The sequence below is a fragment of the Platalea leucorodia genome (assembly GCF_965183815.1).
Source record: "Platalea leucorodia genome assembly, chromosome: 2".
Lineage (NCBI taxonomy): Eukaryota > Metazoa > Chordata > Aves > Pelecaniformes > Threskiornithidae > Platalea > Platalea leucorodia.
In genome coordinates this window covers 89,743,200-89,766,660 of record NC_138824.1, presented here as the reverse complement: position 1 = coordinate 89,766,660, position 23,461 = coordinate 89,743,200, and the positions used below count along the sequence as shown (strand labels likewise).

Below are 23,461 nucleotides of genomic sequence, written 5' to 3'. Positions count from 1 at the left end.
AACTGAAAATTTTAATTGGACCTCACTTTTAAAGTGTTTGAAATCCTCTCTGGGTATAATATAGTGCACACAAAAAAAGCTTGTGATATTTTGATGTTTGCTTATCTATATGCTGTCCCAAAGTATAGTAGAACATGGTGTAAATTATGAATAGCACGTGGGTGCTCTGCTGTTGCGCTGCAGGAGATGCGGTTAGAAGATTTTAGAGTTCAGCATTTTGCGTCTGTCAGTAACAAACTAAGTCAAAGGAAAGGATCTGAAGGTATGTCTGCAATTTATTTATGCACAAGCCATGGCTTGGTCTTCTGTGGGGCATTTTGTCTCTGTCTTCTTGCTTTTGCAAGTGTGTAAATGAAAGAGAGTAAAAAGTCCAGCTGCAGTAACTTCATTGGCACAATGGTTTTTCTCCATGTTGCCAGTATATTGAATACAGTAGAAACTACAGGTTTCCATTAGGAATCTGCAAGTAGTATTTTTCTTCTTATATTACTGCTGTTAAACACTCAAGTTATCAGTGTTTCCATTGGTCATCTAAGGAGAATCCATGCTTTATCTTTAATGATGAACTTTGCTCAGAAGGATAAACTGAATGGATATTGGTTTTAAATCCCAGAACAGTATCCTTTAGAGGTCACCCTTTTGTTGTTTAAAATGTGTGATTAAAGTATTGTTGTTCCCATGTGACCAATGTTTGGGATGGGAGGAGAGAAAGTCAAGTGTAACACCTGGTAGAGTAAGTTTGCAAATGAATTGGAATGATTTGAGATAACAATAAATGACAGCTGTAAAAGTAAGAATTACTGATACTGAGAGAGAAAACATTAAATTGCATCTATTTAAATAATTATTAAACTGTCTATTTCTGCATAATATAGTATGACTATTATTACATTCACACAATTCATGCAAGTAAGCATGCCTATTTAAACTTGGGGATGCTTTATGGAGAACAGAGGACCTCAGCTCCTAAAAAAAAAAGGTGTCTGCCGAAATCCTCCATGAGTCACAGTCCTTCTGGGCCTCAGTTTCCTTCTCTGTAAAATAAGTAGAATAACCTAATTTTTTCCCCCACTGAGCTACTATATTAATGCATCCTTTTTGTAAATCCAGTAGAAGGATACAAAATGTTCTAATGCTCTTGGGCTTGTTGTTCGGAGAATTTTCTATTTTGAATCCCTGTGCATTTTTAGATAGGAGGCAGAAGTGGGTCATTCCATAGTGATCTTATTATGGAAGTCTTTCCCTTATATAAGGACCTCTCATTCTGCTGCTGCTTCTCTCCCTTATTGATGACAGATTTGGCCAGTGCTTGTTTAACAGTACATATTTATTTTAATATGTCACAGTGGCTTCTGCCCACAGGCTATTACCTTGACCTGTAAAATAACTTTTATTAGTATTTCAGTAAAAAAGAAGGTCCCGTCACCAAAGATGTAGTGGTAGCACAAAACATCAGGAACTCTGACCCAAGAAACAAAACCTAATTAATCAGAGCCTGCAGCTCAACCCAGTTTGCTGTTCAATAGCAGTTTTGATTAGTAGGGCTAGACGCAAAGAAGACCTTTTCCTTCAGTGCTTAAAAAGAGAAGAAAAGAAAATGCATGTATACATTTGACACAAGCTGGTGCATGCACTGCTGATTACTTTTGTTTAGGCTGGATGTCCTTGAATCACAGAATAACTTTAATGACCATTAGCCACTCTCTCAGTGATTAAGTAAATGAACTCAAGAAAATGAACTTCTTGGTACATTCCCAAACACTTGGTACAGTTTATTGAAACTGATCGGTTTAAACAAGCAGTAAATTGAGATTCACTTGAACCTCTACCTATTTGGCGAATACAATTAGGGAAGACGCTCCCTAGCTTGTGGAGAAGTGAAGCTGGCTTTCAGTACTGACAGAAAGTGAAAATCTTTAATGCATCAATGTTGGTAATTTACATTCAATATCTGGAATAAAAATCTAAAAGACATGGATGTCTTCTGGAGCTCCAGAGAACAGCACGTACATCAGCTCAGCAATCACTGCTGCTAATGTGCTGTATGAGGAATGCATATTCAAGTCAGTACCTAATGCAGTGAGAAATACAAATTGCAGTTGTTAACGCATCTTGAACTGAAATGAAATTTGGGCCTTGGTGGATAGAAATAAAAGACAGGCATGCTTAGAAAGTAGGAAACATACTAAGAAGCTGCCTTACCTCCATCTAGTTCTTCAGCTCCAAAATGATTCCTGTAGAAGAGCATAATCTCTATTTTGTAGCACTTGTAGATAGTCACTAAACAAACTAGCAGCAGCAGAATAGCACCAAGTCCACCAGCAAGCTCAACTGTGTACATCAGCTCTGCAAAGAATTACAAAACGCAGTAACAACCACATTCCAAAACACAGAAAAATTAGCAGCAGACCTCACACTTATGTTAAACATTAAAATAAAATAATGAATGATGGGTTATTTATGTATTTATTTCATTTTAGGGCCCTTGAAGAATTAATAGACTTTTTTTCTTTAACAAAATAGTTTTTCCTCTGGTACACCATCTGAATTGCTCATTTAAAAAATAACAATTGCTGGGGATGTGTGTGCGTGTATGAGTATGTGCATATATATAAGATATATTTGATAACTCTCTTCCTTCTGTCTCTCTGTAGATATATCACAGTTTGCTTTACACAGATAAATGTTGACATTCCACTTACAATGAAAGCAGAGGTGAATGTTTCTTTTTTGGGGACTATAATGCAAACACAGCTCCTCTCTTCAGTCACTGGATAAGATTACATTACAGATTTAATTTTCTTTTTTTTTCAAAATAAAAAAAAATATTTTAAAAACCTCAAAAACTTGAGACATGTGAAGACAAATTATCCAAGGAACCCCACAGCCTCACATCTCAGTTATGTGTTAATATCTTTGACACAGTTTCCCAACAATCTGCAGTTGATCTTTATTCTCCCCTTTCCCCATGTGGGCTTGGCAAACCATCCTGATTTGTCCGCTCTGACATTCCCATTCAGACTGTGACCCCCTGGTGTCTTCGCTGCACTCTGCCACTGGAGACTCACATGATGAGAGCCTTGCCAAGTAGCTCTGTTCCTGAGGACAGGGACTCTGGTCAAATGTGGCCACAACTGTATACCACCAGCAGTACCCTCAGTGGGGCCACTTATCAGTGCATAAGTAATATGCCATCATGGACTTTCAGCCCCCAGTCTTAACCGTTGCACGCTCAAGGAAGCTCACACAGTTACATGGCATGCATTTTGTTGTTACTTTTCATTTGCTTATTGACTGGAAACTGGCAATGTTAAAAAAGAAAGGTGGGAGGAGGAAGAGCATTACTAACAATGCTGCAATTTGAAATGAGTAATAAATGGCATATCTTAAGACCACCCATACTTTTCCACTATCACTCAGTTTTGAGGAATGCCAAGAAATCCAATCTTGGAAATCCAAGATATACAGTTTGCTTCATAAAAATCTATGCTGGAGAAAGCTCAGTTCTGTGTTATTTTCACAGTATCCTCTTCCAGTGGCCAGCTTCTGTCTGAGTGAAGTAGGGTAGCCCTGAAGTAACCCTTTTTTTTTGTGTGTGTGATTATGTAGATATGTTACTCCAGCACAATACAATTCAATTAGAGAAATAAAAGGTTAGAGGAGAAAGTGACAATTCCATTTATTTTGACTGCGTCTACTGAGAATCACGCACTTTTTTATTATTTTGAGGCAACTATAAGAAGATTTCATTGCTCTCTGGAAGACACTAAAAGTGTAATAAGATAAAATAAAAGGGCATTTATATTCCATGTCATTCTCTCCAAAACTGTGCTGGAAACTCCTTTATGTTAGCTATTTTTAAGACTGGCATGGTTATTTCCTACTTTCAATAATTTTTTTGGTCCAGAGAGGGGAATGTTATTAAAAACACCCAAGAAAAAAATGTTTGCATAGACAAGTAATACAGTATTTTAGAATATAAATGGAAATGGAAATTACTCTGTACTGGCTTACTATACTCTGTTTATCATTTTGTACTACAGGTGAGGCAGCTGTTCAATGGTAACTAGAAGAAAGGCTTTAATACTTCGGGTTGCTAGGCACAAAATACTCTATTTATGTGCCTGCTGTTATGACTCATTAAAGGCAAGGAAAAACCTTCAGACTGGAAAACAAAAATTTTTCCTAAATTAATGATTTTGAGATTAAATGGAAAAAATAACTGCAGGTAGTCATCTGTTCTCTGTCACTGTGCATGAAATCAGACTAATGCACTGCATCACTTCTGCCATCAAAGAATCCCCCTTATTTATCTTTTTCCCCATAAAATAATTCAAGTTTATGCCTATATTTTTACTTCAATAAAGTCTATCTGAACACACATGAAACTATCCTAAATTAAGCAACCAAAGCAAACAACAAAATTCTCTAAGTCATCCCGAAACGTACTAGAAATTGCCTTTTTATGTGCTGCTGCTGAGCCTATTGCGGTCTCTTATAAGCACAAGGATAAGGCGGTTCTTTCTTAAACAGATTTGTTTGCAAAGTAAGTTTCACGATCTACCCATCTAGCATAGCAAGCTTGTATTTTCCTCTGTGCTGGACAACATCTATCAGCACATGTTCACTCTCTGTCTTGGGTGCTATTTGTCAGGGTCCAGAGGCAGAGAGGAGCAGTGATTAGCCTGGCAGACTGCTGCAGCCTTACACCCGCCTCTGCAAATGTCTGAGCTAACCCCCAAAGCACTGGAAGTGGGGCAGCCGTGTCTGTGCAGTGCCATGGAAGGCACAGTGCCACACCAAGCTTATTGCTTTCAGGCCTTGAGTTAGTGTTTCTGCAGGATGCTAAACCATGTCCCATGGGGGCACTGGCTGGCTTTGAGCTGCCTCAGGGATTTTGTGAACAGCATTACCCTGTGTTGCGCTGAACTGAAGGTGTGAGGAGAGGAAGGCTTGGTCCTGCCTCTGCTATCGGCCCCTTGCACGACTGAAGCCATTTCACATTTCTGTGCCTCAGTTTTCCCAGTGTGAATTGGGGAGGGTGCATCACGGGAGGCGTTGCTCCTGAAAGGTGCTCTGTAAACGCCAAGGGTGTTGGTGATGTGTATGTCAACAATGACATAGCAACTGTTAAAGCTAAGTTAAAGTGTAACAGCAGGCTGCCTTCACAATAACAATTTTTTCTGCTGCTTTATTCTGTCGCTTTATTCTGCCTTTTGCATTGCGATTTGAGCACAGTTGCTGCAGCAGGAATTATCCTCCCTTTGAAGTGTGATCTGTTTTTCCTGCTGAAATTTAAGTTTCCTGTAGTGGCTCCATGCTAAAAAGATTCAATTTCAGCACAATTCCACATCAGAGGGGAGAGACAAAAAGTGCAAACCTTTTAAAATCTATTTAGACTCTGTGTTACGTTGCTCAAATTACAGACCTGACCCTCCTTAAGGAGCTGAGGCTGAATGTAGAAAATAGTAGAGGAAAATTACTTGGCTAACCCTTAGGGGGACAGGCATTCTGTTAAACACAACAAATGAGCGAGTACCAGGGAGTTACATCCAGAAGCACAGCAATCATTTAGTTACAGGCAATTAACAATAGTCCTCCAGTAACACAGGAACAGTTCTACTCCAAGGGAAAACACATTGATTACTGCTGCAGTAGTAGATTGGTTTCTGAATAAATAGCTTCAATTTAAAACAAGATTTGTTACAAGCATTTTGACCAATGGCTACAATTTTTTTTTCTTTATCAGGAGGCTTTGGCCAAGCAACCCAGTGACACAGACAGCTAATTAAAACAAAGTCCGCGTCCTCTCCAAATATCCCGCATGATATGGCTGGTAATAAATGCACTCATTTTATACTGTTTCTATCCTAATTATTAGGCATATTTGTAGGATGCATCTTTGATCTTTACCTGGCTTTAATATTTGATAAACTTCCTTTCTCTGTGTCACACAGGTAATTTACTTATCGTAGCTAGAGTTGTAACAAGAAAGTAAATAAAAGGGTGCCTTCAAAGATTCATATCTTTTGACTTATACGACATGCATCAGGGACTTTACATTTAATGATCTGTGATAATTTAAAATTAATCTTATTCTATTCATTAGTCCACATACAGCTGAGCTGCTAAGAAACATAATTATATTTCAAACATTCCTTTTTTGTGATTTATAACTCTTCAAGGACATGTGATTTATAGCTGTGTATTCAATTTCTGAGCCTTTTTCAAAATCCAATTACAATCTATCTAAGGTTTCAATTTTGCAATCACTTACGCAGATTGCTTAACTTCATGGACTATAAGTAATCCCTCTGAAGTCAACAGGACTATTCACAAAGCTTCAGGTTAGCACATACATAAATCTTTGTGGCCTAAACTCATTTCCATTCTCTGCTTGTCTTGGATGATTGTCCTGGTTTCAGCTGGGATAGAGTTAATTTTCTTCTTGGTGGCTGGTGGAGTGCTGTGTTTTGGATTTGGGGTGAGAGTAATGTTGATAAGACACTGATGTTTTGGTTCTTGCTGAGTAGAGTTTGCACTAGTCAAGGACTTTTTAGCTTCTTGTGCTCTGCCGGGTGCATGGGAGGCTGGGGGGGAGCATGGCTAGGGCGGCTGACCCAGACTGGCCAAAGGGCTATTCCACACCATATGACATCATGCTCAGTATATAAGCTGGGGGAAGAAGAAGGAAGGGGGGGGACGTTCGGAGTGATGGCGTTTGTCTTCCCAAGTAACCATTACGCGTGATGGAGCCCTGCTTTCCTGGGGATGGCTGAACACCTGCCTGCCGATGGGAAGTAGTGAATGAATTCCTTGCTTTGCTTTGCTTGTGCGCGCGGCTTTTGCTTTACCTATTAAACTGTCTTTATCTCAACCCATGAGTTTTCTCACTTTTACTCTTCCGATTCTCTCCCCCACCCCACTGGGGGGGAGTGAGCGAGCGGCTGTGTGGTGCTTAGTTGCTGGCTGGGGTTAAACCACGACAGTCCTTTTTGGCGCCCAACGTGGGGCTCGAAGGGTTCGAGATAATGACAGATTTAATTGGAATGTGCTAGATTGAATTCATAGTTGTTAGTGCTGTTTAGGTATTAATCAGCAGGCTTCTGTACTTGCCATGGGGCTTGCTTGCCTTACTGTATATTAGAGTATAGTGCTCGTTAGTGGCTGCTTTTTGCTTTTGCTACTTGCTGAACTGCTTATCATCACTGGGGGGGAGTGAGCAAGCGGCTGTGTGGTGCTTAGTTGCTGGCTGGGGTTAAACTCACAAAGCTACAAGGTTTGGTTAGAGACAGTTCTCAGTTTGTCTAGGTATACTTTCACAGACTTCAATTATTAAATGAAAGATAATGAATATAATTTGGAAAGGGAGCAGTTGAAGACAATACTAAAGTTCTCGTGATGACACCTGAGAGAAGGTAAAGAAGGCAGATACCGTCAACCAAAGCAAGACTGATGTGTCATAACATGCAGCTTTGGTTATAAACAGGTGTGTTTCTTCTAAAGGAAGAAGGAGTCTGGCTAACACAGGAATACTTGTCTGAGTGTCATTTCAGACATCAGTAGTAAACAGTAGGCAGAGTTTAGGTTAGGAAGAAAGAAACCCATACTCACAATTTAAAAAAGAAGTATGTGCTTTTTTTCTCCTTTTTTCCCTGCTTAATACAGTATTCATTATGGCATGGCTGTAAAACAGTTTATCTTTCTAAAATATAGCATATGGAACCACAGCTTTATACAGCATATGCATATGCAATGTGCATATATATATATATATATATAATAAATTCTCTACTTTTTAGGATTTTTTCTTTGTTTGTTTCAATGGGCCAAACAAAATCTGTTTGTATTTAAGGTACCTAGATGGCTTTATGGATACTGTTGTGAATAATTACTGCTGGATATTGTAAGACAATAATACTTCTGATACCAGTAGAAACAGATTTGGGATGTTCATTAGCTTGATTATGGAATCATTTTTTAGCACAAAGTATATGGTTTCTGCCAGCATAGGCCACGCATGCCTGTAGATGTCTGCAGGGTTGACTTAAGGTAGCTACATTTAGTTACAGTTTTTAATATGGTTTTCAATGCAGTAGTTTCATTTTATTTATTAAAAGTGTTAAGACTTAGTTAGCTCACTTTATTTTTTAGATCAATATATAATATATATTCCCAATTCATCTATGAAAAAGAACTAGTCAGGTTCAGGATTATAAGTACATATGTATATATGCGTCCAAATACAAGACAGGGAACTTGTTAACCTATTCATTAGTATGGCAGGCAGCATATCTGAGCCTTGGTGGTGTTGGATTTCTCAGTGTTATTAGAAAAGAGATAGTAAATTATTATAATAGAAGTACATTCTTACTGATGACATTTTTATTTCTTCTGAGAAGTGCAGGGTACCTGTTCCCAGCAGGAGAATAATTACACTGACTATCTCCAACAGTATGTTAGCTCAGAAGAGGATAAGGTCGAAAAGAATATAGATGCTGCAATGTTACTGAAGTTTACTACATTTAAATACAGAACACAGCATTTTAAAGGCAGTTTATACTTCAGGTTGAAGGAAAAAAATCATCATGGTGTGGAATTGCATTAACCTCTGGTTAGCTTCCCCAAATAAATGAATTGTGTATGACTTAAAACCTGACTGATTAAGAGAGCTTCTATTTGCTTATTGCACTACAGAAATCAGCCTACACAATTACTTCTTTTAGATCTTCTGAAAGAAATGAATGTAAGAAGCACTGGGAGGTGTTAAAATGTGGGGAAAAATGGAGTACCAAGTTCCAAGGATGTAAGATCATAAAACATACTGTTTACATTTTTTCTGAGGATAGCATTAATGAATAATTTAGCTCTGCATGGATTATGGGAACAATTTGTGACATTTTATTTTAAAACATTTTCATCGTTGCCAATCAAGGTTAGAATTACACTTAGACATTATATAAAGAGAAGAACTATGATAAAAGTGGTACAAAAGCTGTTTTAAGAAGGAATCTGTTAAACAAACCAACTTGTTTGACACTGTCAGAGGAAAGTTAGATTTAGGCACATGCTAAGTAATCTGACTAACCTTTTTACTGGACATCTCTTAGTCCAATATTCTAAAGGATTAGAAAAACCTTACTGATGAAGAAAATGGTCTTATGAAGAGTTTCTGTCAGACAGTAGTCTTTAGTATTCTACTAATTTACTGATTTTAGATGAGATTCAGTGTAAAATGAACAGTCACTTTTGGTTAGGTTTAGGACAGGAAGGGAGGTGATATTCAGCTTTTGGCCCTATGTCATGAACTTCTTGGGCAACTGAAGCTTTGCACTGCCCAGCACAGGGACAACCTGAAGGCTTCTTCAATGGCCATAGGGGAATGAAAAATCAATTCCCATCAAATCAAATCCAATTTCAATTCCAATTCTAAAACCTGGTGAGGAACTCGGGAAAGCTTTTCTTGCAGTGCTGAATAAAAACTGATTGCTTTATACACTGGAAGACACACATGTAAGGTCTTAACCGACCAAGTGGGTCATAGTTTTACAACAGTTTTGCTTCCAGTGAGACTCAGAGATTTGCTGGAATGTTCAAGTAATTAGAACCAATTAACAGAAGTTGAAATATAAAAATCGTTGCTCTCATATTTCACATGAAGAGCTCCCATTCAGAAATTTCAGAGGCGTTGTGAAGCTTTATGGCAAAGGGAGCTATAATACCTGCAGCTTGTTTGCAGAGGTTACAAAGGAACTAGTTCATTTTCTCTTCTAAGTCTTAATTCTCACTCACCGCTACCACTGTGTGAAATCGTGTCCTAGTGACTGAAAATGCTCATGAGATTAAAAACTTAACTTATTCAAGTCCTTAAGTAATAAACCAGTTTTACACTATTAGGTGAATGACATTGTAATTTAAGGTGCTCATCAACAATTCCATTATCGTTAATAACTGTAGGAAGAAAATTCAGAATTACTTGCTATTCAGAATTTGCCTTTAAATTGTACAGGAAATATAAATTTGATGTTTATACATTAATAAATGATGAGTTTAAATGATGCCTACGTATTCATAGGTTTCCTCCAGATGCATTTCCTATAGAAAATATCAACTTGTTTTTTTTTCAAACATATATTCTCATGGGCAATTTCAAACAGAATAAATCTCTTCCTCTAAACAATTTATTTCAGTGAAAGTCTTTTTTTGTTCCAACAGGAAAAAAGTTGTTTTAACCATCCCTCATTAGCTTATACTCAACAAGACCCATATATGCCCATTGAGAACACCTATGACAGAGGAAAACAAACCCAAAATATAAAAGAGACCCAGCACAGGAAATTAGACAGTACTGAGAAAAATGGGAAGAAAGGGAAGGAGATACTTTGAAAAAAATGCATAAAATATATTACCTGCACTTACTTCTCGTGTCTGTCCCATGAAAAATACAAGTATATTATTAAGCTTTTAAAATGATATCAATAACATAAAAAATAATGCCAAGATAGAATCTGAGATTATTTTTGCTTCAGAGTTTTAGTTGCAGACATGCAGACAAGAATTTCCACAAAAATAATCACATAACTAGATAATAATCTGTATTTCCAACATAGTCTATGAATAAATGAGACTACGATGGCTTTGATCCAGCATGAAAATCGTACTTTTCAATACAAACATTGTAGAAGAGCATTCTTTCTCTGTATGCATTACATTTTTATCTGCTACATTGATAGACTATGGGCTTCTCTTCTTGAATTAAAAACCTGTGAAAAAAATAGAATTATAGGATGTGATCCACCTCTTACATCATCTGCAATATGTGGTCTGTCATTAGTAAATTTGTGCTTAGCTGGTGTCACTACCACTCTCAAAACTAATTTCTAGAAGGTTCCTCTACCTGGCTGAAGATTAACCTGTAACTGCTACAGATGATCAATGATAGCTATCACCAATAAGTAACAAAATCAGCCGTAGATTATAACAAGTAGATTTTTTTTTTCTCACAAAAAAAAAGAAAATAACTTGATTATTGTAAAGGTGATAGAAAGAGATTTGGCCAACAGCTGGAGGAAAGGAATGAAAGTTAAATCTCCTGGGTTCTGATCCCTCTCTTTTTCTGATTATTTTTGGACAAATTTTGTAGGAATGGACCAGAAAATGAAACAGCATCAGCACTGTCATGCTTAAAATGCTCTACTGCCTTTAGCTCTGAGTTAAATGCTCCCTACACACAGCGTCTGAGGAAAGTTAAGAGTCCAAAAATGGTTAGCTGGCTGCACAAAAACATAGATCATAGTTTTTTTTCCACTGGGAGTCAGAAAGTATAAGAAGCTCAGGAGAAAATTGTGGCTCAGCTCCCTGAGATGCAGAGCGCTGGCATCTGGGCTAGAGAGAGGTGCCAGGGGCCCCAGCTTTCTCCCGGTGATGGATACCCAAACTGTGTTTGCTTTTCCTGCACAAGTGGTGCTGCAGTCCAGTGGAGCTGTGTTCTGCTCCCCTCCTGAAATTCTCCTCGGGAAACGGAAGGCTCCAGGTTTCTGTTCCAGCGCCATATCAGGGGAAAGAGCAGAAGCTCCCTCTCCCTGGCTGAATGTGCCAGACACTGCTTTGTGGTGGGGACCACCATCAAACGGACCCTGTTTGTGTTTTCTGTGAGGTGAGTGTTTGTCCCTGCTGGGCTGACCATCGGGAAGAGTGAGGAAGATGCATCCAGGTTTTTGCTGGTGATTTAGACTCTGAATTTCTTCCCCTTCCAGGGCCTGTGTAATTGCAGGCACATCCAAAAGCTCCCTCTGGAAGTTTAAGTTTACAGAGAATATATTGACCAGGGAGAAGCAGCAGTTGCAACGGTGTTTGAAAGGCTTAAATTTTGTATCTGAATCCCCACTGCAGCTTTTAGCCCTAAATACCTCTTTTTCCAGGAATGCTTTTTGTTCAATAACAGAGACTTCTGCTTTCCTGTCCCTTCTGATCCTGCTGATAATGTAGCACATACAAAGTTTAAGAAGGATTATAATTTCTTTTTCAGGTATCCAGTGAACATTCCAGATTCAGCATTTTTGTTGGCTTATACTGCTGGAAAAAAAGATCACTAACTAGAAAACCAGCCAAAACTAATACCTCTGCAAATGCCTCTGTGTTCAGGAAGCAAATTTACCTAATTGTTAGGTCCCAATTGTTCTAAGTGAGCCAATAATCAGAAATTAATAAACAGCTAACTCATTCCTAGCAGAGACTAAATGTGAATCTAAACAAGGAAACCTAAAATGAAATGTTGTCATGGTGATGTACAGGAGACTAAGCAAGCAGTGCAAAGCTCCTCTTCCTAGGAGACCTGAGAGACTAGCTCAAATTTTTATCTGTCATGGTTAATTTATCATTTCACTGAAACAGTTGTCAACATGCAAAGTATGTAGGCGGCTTGTAACAGGTACCTTTTGTTTTTTGAGGGCACAACAGATTTTGTTTCCAAATCACAATTTCAGATTCAGCCTTACTTAAAGAGGAAAAAAGTATTTGGGGGAGTTTTTGCTATTTTTAGCTCTTTATTATTTATTAGGGCAATTAAATATTGAGATTACTTCCTCTTAAGCATGTCATCATGAGACCACATGCTGTGGTGTGTTTGACATACTGATTTCTCCAAGAAAGGAAGCAAGGACAGTAGACCCTTGCAAAATTTATGCATGCACACTGTTAGATTAAAAAGCTGGTGGTCACAGAACAGAAAAGACTTATGTGTTGTCAGCCTTGGAGCTACTGCTTGTATGCAAGGGAAAATAAGGACTCACCATCAACATGTGACTTAATATACATCAGTTAATTTAGTATTGGTTTTAAAGTAATTTAAGCCTTAAAATTTCTTTGTTTTCAGAGTTCCATGCACTAATTTCATTATTATAGACAAGCCATTGGACTTCAGTGTTTGTTGGGTTAAGCTCTTGCTCTGGCTTCAAATGTCTCTGAATTAAGAGTATATGACTACTAGCTGTTAAATTGCTGAGGTTCAATTACTTAATAAGTTAATTTCCCATCTCAGTAAATTCAAGAAAATATGACAAATGCCAGGCTAAGCAGAACATCTGGTTATTTACATCTGTATCTCTTAAGAAGCAATGACAAGGGTTCAGAAAAATGGCTACAAATTAGTTCTATTCAATTAATTGGAGGTACACAAAAATACATTTAAATAAATGAGTCACGCTATCTTGATTTATGGCTTCCTTTTAAAGTTAGACAGACTTTGCATGCTACAAGACTAAAACTAGGGAAAACATCACTGCTTTGATATAAATTGAGATGCCACAAGTAGTTCAGCACCACAGTAAGAACCTGGTTTGCTCACCTTTACAAACAGTCTAAAAAAAGCACAGTAATGACAGCGAAGTACAGACACTGCTCTTGATTATTCTTTGCTCTCTTAAACCAGCAGGATGCTGCATGAGGGTGGGGAGCGTCAAGCCCAGACATGTGGAGCACCCTCTGGGAGGTAAAGTGAACAAAGTGGATCTGGGAACCTCGCTTTGCAAGAGATTCTCCTTCTCTCCGTAATTATCTCTGTGGGAGATGGCTGTGGCCATTAGGCAGGCTGGAATCATGGGATGCGAGTGGTGAGTAGAAACAGAAAGGTCCTTAGAAGTTTCTGTCATGATACTTCACTTCAGAAATGTTGGTGTTAAACAATGTGTTAGAAGGAAAATGTCCATAGTCAGGCTATGCAGGAACTCCCCTGGCATGGGGTTTAGGTGGCATTTCTGACAGAAGTGGAACATGTTTTTGTTGGCTTTTCTAATATTTGATTTTATTTCTTACAGGAAATTTTTACAGTTGTATTACCTGTGGCTTCCTATTATTTTTTTTTCTGTATTGAGCCTTTATTAGTTTTAAAGTTCATGAATTACTAAATGCATCTTTTATATACATATAATTAAAAGGTGTACTTTTCCCAGTGACAGCCATAGTTAACAACAACTTTTCTGTTTTATTTTGAAAGTTGTACAAATACCTGGGGAAAAATAATCATTGCCTATTACTATCTCAGGAATCCAAAATTCATGCTTGCATCAGAAGGAAGCTCTACACACTGACCGCCCCTATAGTGTACCCTTTCATGGAGGAAAGCTGCATATTTACCCCTTTTATGTAGAAGAATACTGGCATGTCGGCGTCCATTTCCATTCTCAACGTAGCATGAGTAATTCCCCAGGTCTGCCTCTTCCACAGAGTCAAGAATCAATGAGATGGAAACCTCCTGTTCCCCGAGATGTTCCTTGAGAACCCTAAGAAAAAAGCAATCATCACTGCTATTCTGCTTGTATCATAGCGGAGCATTAGATAATCATGACATAATAATGCTACTTACAATTCACAACTCTCTGGTTTCAAATTTGGCTATGGTTTGATGAAATCTTAATTAAATTATATCATGCCCTTTTCTTCCTCACTTCTAATGAGGAGGTCTGGCTTTGTAAATGTTAATGAGAGCTTCAGTTAATTGTCTTCTTTAAGCAGGATGATGTGCATGCTGATAATATATTCTTGCACACTCTGATGGAGACCCTGATCAGTAGTATGTGAAGTCTTGAAATGTTAGAAGAGAGAAAAGTGAAAACAGTTATTTTGGAGTTTAGGGTCACATTAGGAGTCTGGGCCAAACACAGTATTTGTGCGCTTTCTGAGGATTTTCAACATGTCATTCAGAAACAGTGTGTTCATGCCAGGGTCTCAAAAATTATTTCTTGAATGTTTTATAAAATTTGACTGTGTATTATAAATCAGTAGAAAGAACTGGCATACCAGATGTTGTTCGTTCATGCAGATGATAAATAAAAGACCTCTGGCATAAGACGCCACCTGTCTTCGCCTTGCTTTGTTTACCTCTTAGCAAGCCCATCAGTGGTTTTAGAAACCCAGCAAAGCAAATGAGAATCTTTTCTAGGCTGCTCCCTCACATCACACCTGGCAGAAGAATTGGAAACCAGCCTTCCTGTTCCACCCTCCACAAAACAAGAAAGTCGTTAGGAGGTTCTTGTCACCTTTTTATCATCCTTCAGAATGCCAAGTCTCTGTCTGAAGGGCTTAGGAAAAGCTTTAGATGAGCAATACAGCTGATCTGGTTGTCATGTGACGTTTAGTGTATCAGTCTTGAGATCTATAGAATAAACTTGAAGTACACTGGGGTGCAATACGCTTCCATTTTGCCTATATCTGGGACATGGAGATGACCTTGAATGTCTATGTGGCCACCTTGATTTTGGTAAAGGAATTGTTTCTGTTACTCTGGTTACACTGAAGAAGTCCAAGGTTAAGCTGAAAATGAGTGTGGCTTCATGTCTCTTGATGAGATGGTAAACTCCTATGAGGCGAAGTGTAAATAAGCTCATTTTGTTCTATTATAGACAATCACTGTAGATAACACATCTGTGGTTATTTAGCTTCTTTTGTAATACACATTTAGATTTGCCTTTGCTTCTGGGTTCATCCATGATATATAGGCACAGTGATATACACATATACAGAACTATAAATGAAAAAGGAATCTTCAGATCTCTTCAGATCCAAGTAGATACTTCATATTGGATAGGAGTTGGTGCACTATGTCAAGCATGTAATTCACAATACAAAACCACTTTTTTCTTAATTTCCAAATGAGGCAGCACTTCTAGGAGCACTAAAAGTACATGACGTGAATTGCCAGATCCTCTCTAAAACAAGTATTTCAGCAGATATAAGCAGCTCACATAACAGGATACTTGGCTCTCACAGGCCAGATAACATCCCAGAAAACTCAGTTTTTCCTTGATGAAAAGAAATCAAAACATTCCAAAAGAGCCAGACTTCAGCACTTATTTAAGGCCCCATGTTTTAAAAGACTTATTTTGAGCTGTTTTCCTTGATGGATTTATTTTTCTTTATTTCACCTTAGTAACTGTCTTAAAGGTGCTTATTGTAGATTGCCACAGTTTGAAAAAGTCACTATGCAAATTGCAGTCAGTTACACTGTGGTACTTGTCAGGCAGCTATTCTGCTTTTGCAGCTCTCTAACATCAGATCTGGCTGAGGCGTGCATTTTTCTGTTCTCTGCTGGTGGAGTTGAAAAGGTAAAGAATGGACATTGCAAAAACAGGGATTGGACCTAAAGTGTTCCTGAGTTAGTCTGTGATAACACATATTACATTAAATATAAAAAAATTATACTAACTGAAAAAACAAAATGCTTTTTCTTTTACCTGATGTCACTTTCCCAGACTCGACGATCATCCAAATCTTCAATAAACTTCTCCCCTTTCATCCAGTAGATTAAAGGACTGACATCTCCACTATATCCAAAGAAAGCTCGGCAGGTTAGATTAGCAGAACCGCCTGTTACAGAGAATGTAAGAAAATTATTTCAAAATTTGTAAAAAAAGTTTCATTTTTGAATCAGTTGCTTTTGTTGATTTAAAAAAAAAAATATATCTGAGACCCTCAATATCCAGCTGCTGTTGAAAATGTCAAAAGTATCTATTTGTTTTGCAACTGTTATTCAATATATTTTCTGAAAATAAATACAATAAAAATGAAATTAAATGTTACATAAAAACAGGATTCGATTTTGTATTCTTTCACCAAGTTTTCTATGTTTGGTAAGGAAATGAAAGACTATGTTTTTTCAAAAAGAGCTAACTTAACCAAAGATTTCCATGTTTTCTCTAAAAACACATAAAGGTTAGGTGAAATAGACGTGCAATTGCATCTGTGCTAGTTCAGCTTTGCAATGGTTTCTGCAAAGAGCCCGGTAGGTTCCTGTAGGGTCCCATTTCCAAGGGACAGCCAGTAGAAAGATCTGTGCTCATTGCTAAGTTATCTTTGCTGGAAAGTATTAAACACTGAAACTAAAAAAAGAAGACATGAACTCATTCTGTAGTTTGTGAGATACATCTCACCATATGAATGTGAATAACCACTAGGTACATGCAGCAAGGAGCAGAAATTCTATATATGAGCAGCATTACTTATTTAATCGTTATAATGAAAATTAAAAAATATAATATGCCTTCACTTGGTTTATTTTCATTATGTAGTCTTACATTGTGTTAGTACAACTTCGCTTTGGGGTTTGAGCTAGAGAAAATACAGGGATCAAAACAGTACTTCTCACATGTTTTGTGTATAGGTAAGATCGGATAAAACTAGCTGTTCTGTGGGCAGCCACATAATTAAAGATCTGTCATTCACTGCTGTAAAGATGTTTGTCTCAACATGCACCAACCCTTCTAAGCTACTATGTGCATTCTTTAGTGGATAATTACACAATGATTTAAAGAAGTGTTGTGATTTAAGGAATGTATTTTCCCCCCTGAGGAGAGTATTTTCATGGAGTTTATATTACTGCTGAGACCAAACTCATATTTTATTTACACTTTCAATTTTTGATCTTAAGATTTGAAAGCTGACTGACCACAGCTCCCGGGGGGGGGGGGGGGGGGGGGGAGAAAAAAAAAAGATGCATCATTAACACTATTTCATTCCGTACTGAGATGCCATAAGAAGTCCATCTGGGTTCAATCAATTTCCTTAAAAATACACTGCTTTGGGTCAGGACGTGGTCCTTCTCAAACATTAATATTTGAACATCTTATTTACTTTTTAGTGTGGCTACAAATGCAGGATGCTGTATAACAAGAAGATTAATTATTAAATAAATGTCTTATTTATCTGAAATGACTTGTGGTTTTCTGTAAAAACATCTGACTCCTCTACCTGGCTTGAACTCTCACATCCACACCATAAAAGGTGTGGAATCAAATGTTTGTAATCAAAATATGCAACATCGAGGCAAGTACCATCTATGTTGCTTTCACAAGCTGTTCAGGAACTGAGTTTCTTTTAGTCACTACATGAACTTTTGATTGGTGACATACCCTTTGCCAGCAATGCCCGCTAAGGAGACAGGAGTATCCCAGAACTTGAAATGGGGATGGAGAGGAGGGTCTCATTCGTAATCAAAAGGTATAAAATCAAATCTCTGACTGATGAGAGATTTTGATAATCTCATCTCATTTAGAGCAAAGTTACCAAATGTAATCTGAAGATCTTCAGCGAGAGGGCAAAAACTGTCTTTCTAAAGACAGCCACAGCTCTTGTTTCCACACCCCAGGGAAAAATGGTCAGGACACTTCCCTGGAAACTGACTTCCTCAATCTCTACACAGCTCAAGAAGTGCCATTTGGAAGCACTGGAGAGAAAGATTTTTGCAATCTTGAAGCCATTTGCAGGGAATAAGATGAGCATTGGGATACTACTTAATGTGAGTCAAGTACACGAAAACCTGTAATGGAACATGATAAGCCTCCTGGTTGTGCCCAGGACATTTTAACAGATGCAAACCCAGTTTCTTATAGCAGTTGCATAGCAGATAACTAACTTTTTGGTTTGTTATGTTTTGCATTATAATTATGATACAAGAACATGCGAAAATGAAAATACAAAACCTTAAAGGATTATGAATATCTGGGCCACAATCATCCAGTCTAGGACATGTTCAGGCTGTGAAATGCCTAGTAACCACAGCATTGGTGGACTCTGATCACTCTCAAAACAGGACAACATACCTGCACATTTAAAGCAAAAGCAGGCTCCTGTGATAATTAGATAACCCCTATGACATTATCTACCAGTCTTAGAGGAAAGAGTGCTACCTAATGCATCATTGGCACTTCTTGGGCTTTTTCTGGAGCTTTCCCACCAAGTCAAGGCCCGGTTGAAACTTTTTAGCTTTTAAGAGCTGGCAAGATCACAGCAGGAGGGACTGTAGCTTCTGGCCAACTTCTCCATGATTCACAGAGATTAGGCACCACAGGTGCTGAACTGTCAAAGCTCTACAGGCTCTTGCAGCTAACAGGCACCCACTGAGAGATGATTTTTACACTGTGAAGGCCTCTAAGCCTTTTACAGGTGAATATTTACACAGATGTGTTTGCTTTTTAAAAATAAACATATTTTGTTAAGAACAAAAAATGTTAGAAAATAAGAGTTTGTAAGATTAAGTCTTTTTTCATCATTAAATTCTTAAAGGAATTTCCCCCTTAAATACAATACGTAAACATATCTTTAAACACAGAATCCAAGTTTCCATTCAACATGAAATATTTACACCTGAGAAATATATTAGGAAGGATGTAATGCCTCTTAGTTGTACTGTGTTGATTACAGTCGCTGAGCAAAGTCCATTAGCATGCCGGGTGTTCAGCTGTAAATTACCTATACTGTCTACCTTGACCAGTCTTCACAGTAAGTCAGTAGGAAGTTCATTAGCAGGTCATCAAGAAAGATTCAGTGACCAGCTAATGACCAACTGTGACCATTAATGAGGAGGTCTGTCACTCCAGAGCTCACAGCTCTTTGCAGAGGGGAGTGGAGCTCACTTGGTGGAGCAGAGATGCTCACAGCTGCAGGCACATGTAAGTAATGGGCAAAGGCTGACTGAAGGGCAATATTATGAGTGTACAGAGTATTTTGGGAGCACGTCTTAACCTCTGCTCCAGAGCTGCCCTCATGTGATTGAGTGTATGCTGTAGGCTGGGCTGCATTTTTGCCTAGAAGTGCACCTTTGAAGTGAGTGGTCAGAGGATGTTGAGTTTGGCACAGAGTGGCTGCTCTACATGGGCAGTCTGTTTTTAAGAAGTCTGCATATTTTTAAGAAGCATGCAAAATTTAGGTAAATAAATGAAAAAGCTACTTTTCCTCATGTTTAAGCTAATGTACAAAACAACCTGTCAGCCAATTAATAGAAATCACTCACAGTTAACCCTAAACCCTAAATCTTTCCGTGTATTTTCTGTGTTGAGAAAAACTATAGAAGTGATTTGAAAACTGTAAAAGTTTGATGACTGGATATGTAATGCTTTCTATGCCATTAATTTACATTTTCCTGTAAATGCTAGATTATTACAGTTTTATAGTCTATCTTTGAAGGAATTTAAATACACGTTTTAAATTAACTACTAGGGAAATTCATCTCTCTCTCTCTCTCTCTGTCCCCTTTACTGTGAGATGTTGTAAATTCTTGAGAATGTTCTGTCTCAAGTTAGGTCCTGGGTAAACTGCTTTTTTTTATGGACCCTGGAAAAGTCCAAAGGCATGAGATTAGAATTATTAAATGAAACTGATAGCGTTGGGATTTTTATTAACACGCCCTCAAAAAAAAAGCCAAAAAAACCCCAACACCCTCAAGAAAAGATAAAGAGAAAAATGGCACTTTTGACTTCTCAGTATAATTATCATTTTTTACTGTGAAGTCATGCAATAAAAGCATGTAAGAGAACACGTAAAAAGTAAACTTCAACTGCATATTTCTCCATCACCCTTATTTCTGAAGACAAATATGGTCTTACTGTACTGAGATGATTTTTGTAAAAACTGGAATATATAGCACTACATGTTCTGGTGGCTTGCTGTGATAAAGTTGCACTGTCAGCTCTAGCCAACAGGGTTCAAGATAAATTAACCAAAAGCTCTTTGCCATCTAAACTGAGAACAATCTTTGTTACACAGTATGCTTTCAAGTAGAGCAGGATGCAAGGAGAGACCACAACAAAGTGCACTTCCTTGAAACCAGCAAATCACTTCAGCAGAGCAACACACTGGTTTTGTGTCCATTTTCTCTAGTCGGCAACCTTTGGGGCACTTTGCAAACTACTGCTGTGGGAGCCTATGTCCAGTAGAGGGCAATGTCTAACTTCTAAACATTTAAAAAAACCCCAAAGTAAATTCCTAGTGTATTAGCTCTAATTAAAAACATCAGCATGCTAAGAACCTGCTAGTTGTAATTAGCAAATAGTGAATGTTTGTGGTTAGTGAAATGTCATCTTCTATGGGCAGTTTAAATTACACGTGCACCATTAGTCATACAAGTTAGCATACACCGTGATGTCACCCATTCTAGCCTTTCATCTGACAGATTCATCAATGAAAGACAACCATTGTTGTTGGAAACAATGATAATTATCAGACATCTTCTGTAACCTGTTTTTAGAAGAGTCCTCAAAGATATATTATGGCAGGGAAGTGTTTAAGAGCCATGATCAGCATCTAGTAATATGGAGGGCCAAGAGAGTAGAAATGTTAAGTGTACTGAAATATGGGACTTTCTTTTACTGTGCATTGTAAACTATTTATAAAACCAATGCACAGGCATTAGTATATGTACACACTTATAAGTATGTCATTTATTTGTAATGTTAACAATTCAAAATGAAATTATAAAAACCAAAGGCAGATGCAATTAAAATCTCTCACACCATTCTTTCAATTCTCATTAGAGAAAAAGTACAGACAAAATATCAGTCTTCCAAGTGAAGAGATGTGAAAGCTGTTAAATTCCTAGGTGTGATGGATAGATGGCAATTCTCACAGAGTAAATGACCCACTTGTTTTGCCAATGTCATCTGCCAGGCCCAGCAGGCAGAGGGTTAGAAGCTGCTCATGTTTTCAGAGAAATGTCACTTCCTAAGACAGCTCTTGAAAGCCTTCTTGTAAACATGATTAAGAAAAAAAAAAAAAAAAAAAAAAAAAGAAAAATAAGGTACCATATACTTTTCAGTCATGAGCCTTGATCATATGATCATATTCCAGGGATCTGTAAGTCTTCCCTTAGAGTAGGATGAACTGCAGAGATTCCTCTTGATTCCTTCCTTGCCTGCACAAAGCATCACCTACTGCTATGCTGCCCTCCAGTTTACATATATATTTTCACATCTTGATACCTTGTACTCTCTTACCAGACTGCAACTGCAAGCTGGGAACTGCTAAATTCCAGTCTTGTCACTGAGTGGTATGTTGTGAAGTCTTTGGCAGGGCATCAGGTCTTGCATCCAGGCAATTGTGAAGACACAACGTGCAAATTCTCTCTGCTTTGAATTCAGTGGATGTAGGTTTGAAAGGGCTGGGTATTACCATTCCGCTAAATTTTGTCATGGAAGCATCATACAAATTGGCTGAATGTGATTACACAGCTGTATCTCTTCATTAATAGACCTGTCCATATTTTGCTGTGCTGCAGAGTCACGTGTTGATTGCACGGGACTGAATTACATATTGAATAAGTTCTTCAGGCCATAAATGTGAAAATTTAGAGTACACACAACAATTCCTCCATGGAAAAAAAACATCAGCTGAAGATTTGCAACAAGATCAGAGAGAGATTGTAGCTTTTGAACTTTCACTGAATTTGTAGATATCCCTATTTATAGGAAAGGCTAAACATCACTTCCTTTAATTTTTGTTTGTTTTTTTTGTTTTGTTTTGTTTTTTTTTAATTGAAAAAAAAGCCTACTTCTTACTCATTAGGTTTTTCATTGTAGTTTTTCTTTTTCTCTAGAAGCTGTGGTGGTGCATCTCCCCCTCTCCCAGCCCCCTTCCTGGACTGTTTTACAATGTCACTAACTCCCATCGAGACTTGGCCATTGTTTAATGAGTTTGGCAGTTAAGTGTGCCCGGGCCGTATCAGAAACTCTTGGCTAAGGTGGGAGTAACGCTGACCGTACCAGGAATAATCAGTCACCCCCTGACAGCCTGGGAACATCTCTTATTTTTGTTGTAACTTGGGCGGATTAGTACGGATGGGTCTGTACCAATGTCACTGGAATTTTTGAGAACTCCAGCAATTACCGACCCGGATTGTGACAACAAGATAAAAATTTACTGATGACTAAAGTCAATCATCTCACAACCCTATAAATAGTGGTACCAAGTGAGAGCCTTTGAGCTCTCCTGGACCACAGCCGGCTGTGTCAGTATCTCCCTCCAAGTGGGATGCCTCTCAGAGTTGTGACCTTTTAAGTTTGCATACAGAGGCCTGACAACAGGATCTGGGCTGATCTCTGATGCCTTTCACTCCTTGAGACTCAACCTTTGCCTGTTGAGATAATCATTGGATGTGAGTATTTCACTGAACTCAAGGGGAATTTTTACTAGGTGCCTTTATGTATGCATATTGTGTGTATTTCGCTGAATTTGCGACAAATTGCTAGGCCTATTGTGTGTGTGTATATGGATACAAATATTGTGGTAAACCCTATTTAATCACCTTGTAGATGCCAAATTAACCAAGGATTAGTTATTGCTAAATTCCTGCGATTCTCTTAACTGTGAACAACCCTTAAACTGCTGCTAGGCATATATAATCCTTACACATAAACCGTTGACCAAGTCTGAGACTAGGATTGGATCCTGCTGCACCTAGGCTCCCCTCTGAGGAGGAGTTCAGAAAGCAAGGGGGTCCATTCTGAACCTCGTGATTCAATGGGAGGGCCCCCTTTTCTCCCTTGTATTTTCTTCTACCTCAATTTTTCTCTTTCGTTCTCGTTATATATACATTCTATTCATTTAATAAGTAATAGAGTGAACCTTGCCATCGAACTCTGTTAAATCACACTTTTACAAATGTCTATTAAAATCCCTATTTGCAAATATCTTTGGG

The 23,461-nt window shown here is 38.0% G+C and overlaps 1 protein-coding gene across 1 annotated transcript in view; it reads right to left on the bottom strand.

Moving 5' to 3' along the window:
* The window catches only part of IL1RAPL1 (interleukin 1 receptor accessory protein like 1), a gene marked incomplete at both ends in the record, with an annotated part of 704,116 nt that overhangs the window by 12,129 nt on the left and 668,526 nt on the right, over positions 1-23,461 (bottom strand). Inside the window, 3 exons of the mRNA XM_082330883.1 lie at positions 2,203-2,346; positions 14,134-14,279; positions 16,230-16,362. Of these exons, the coding sequence (XP_082187009.1) occupies positions 2,203-2,346; positions 14,134-14,279; positions 16,230-16,362 (423 nt within the window). The remainder of the gene's footprint in view (positions 1-2,202; positions 2,347-14,133; positions 14,280-16,229; positions 16,363-23,461) is intronic.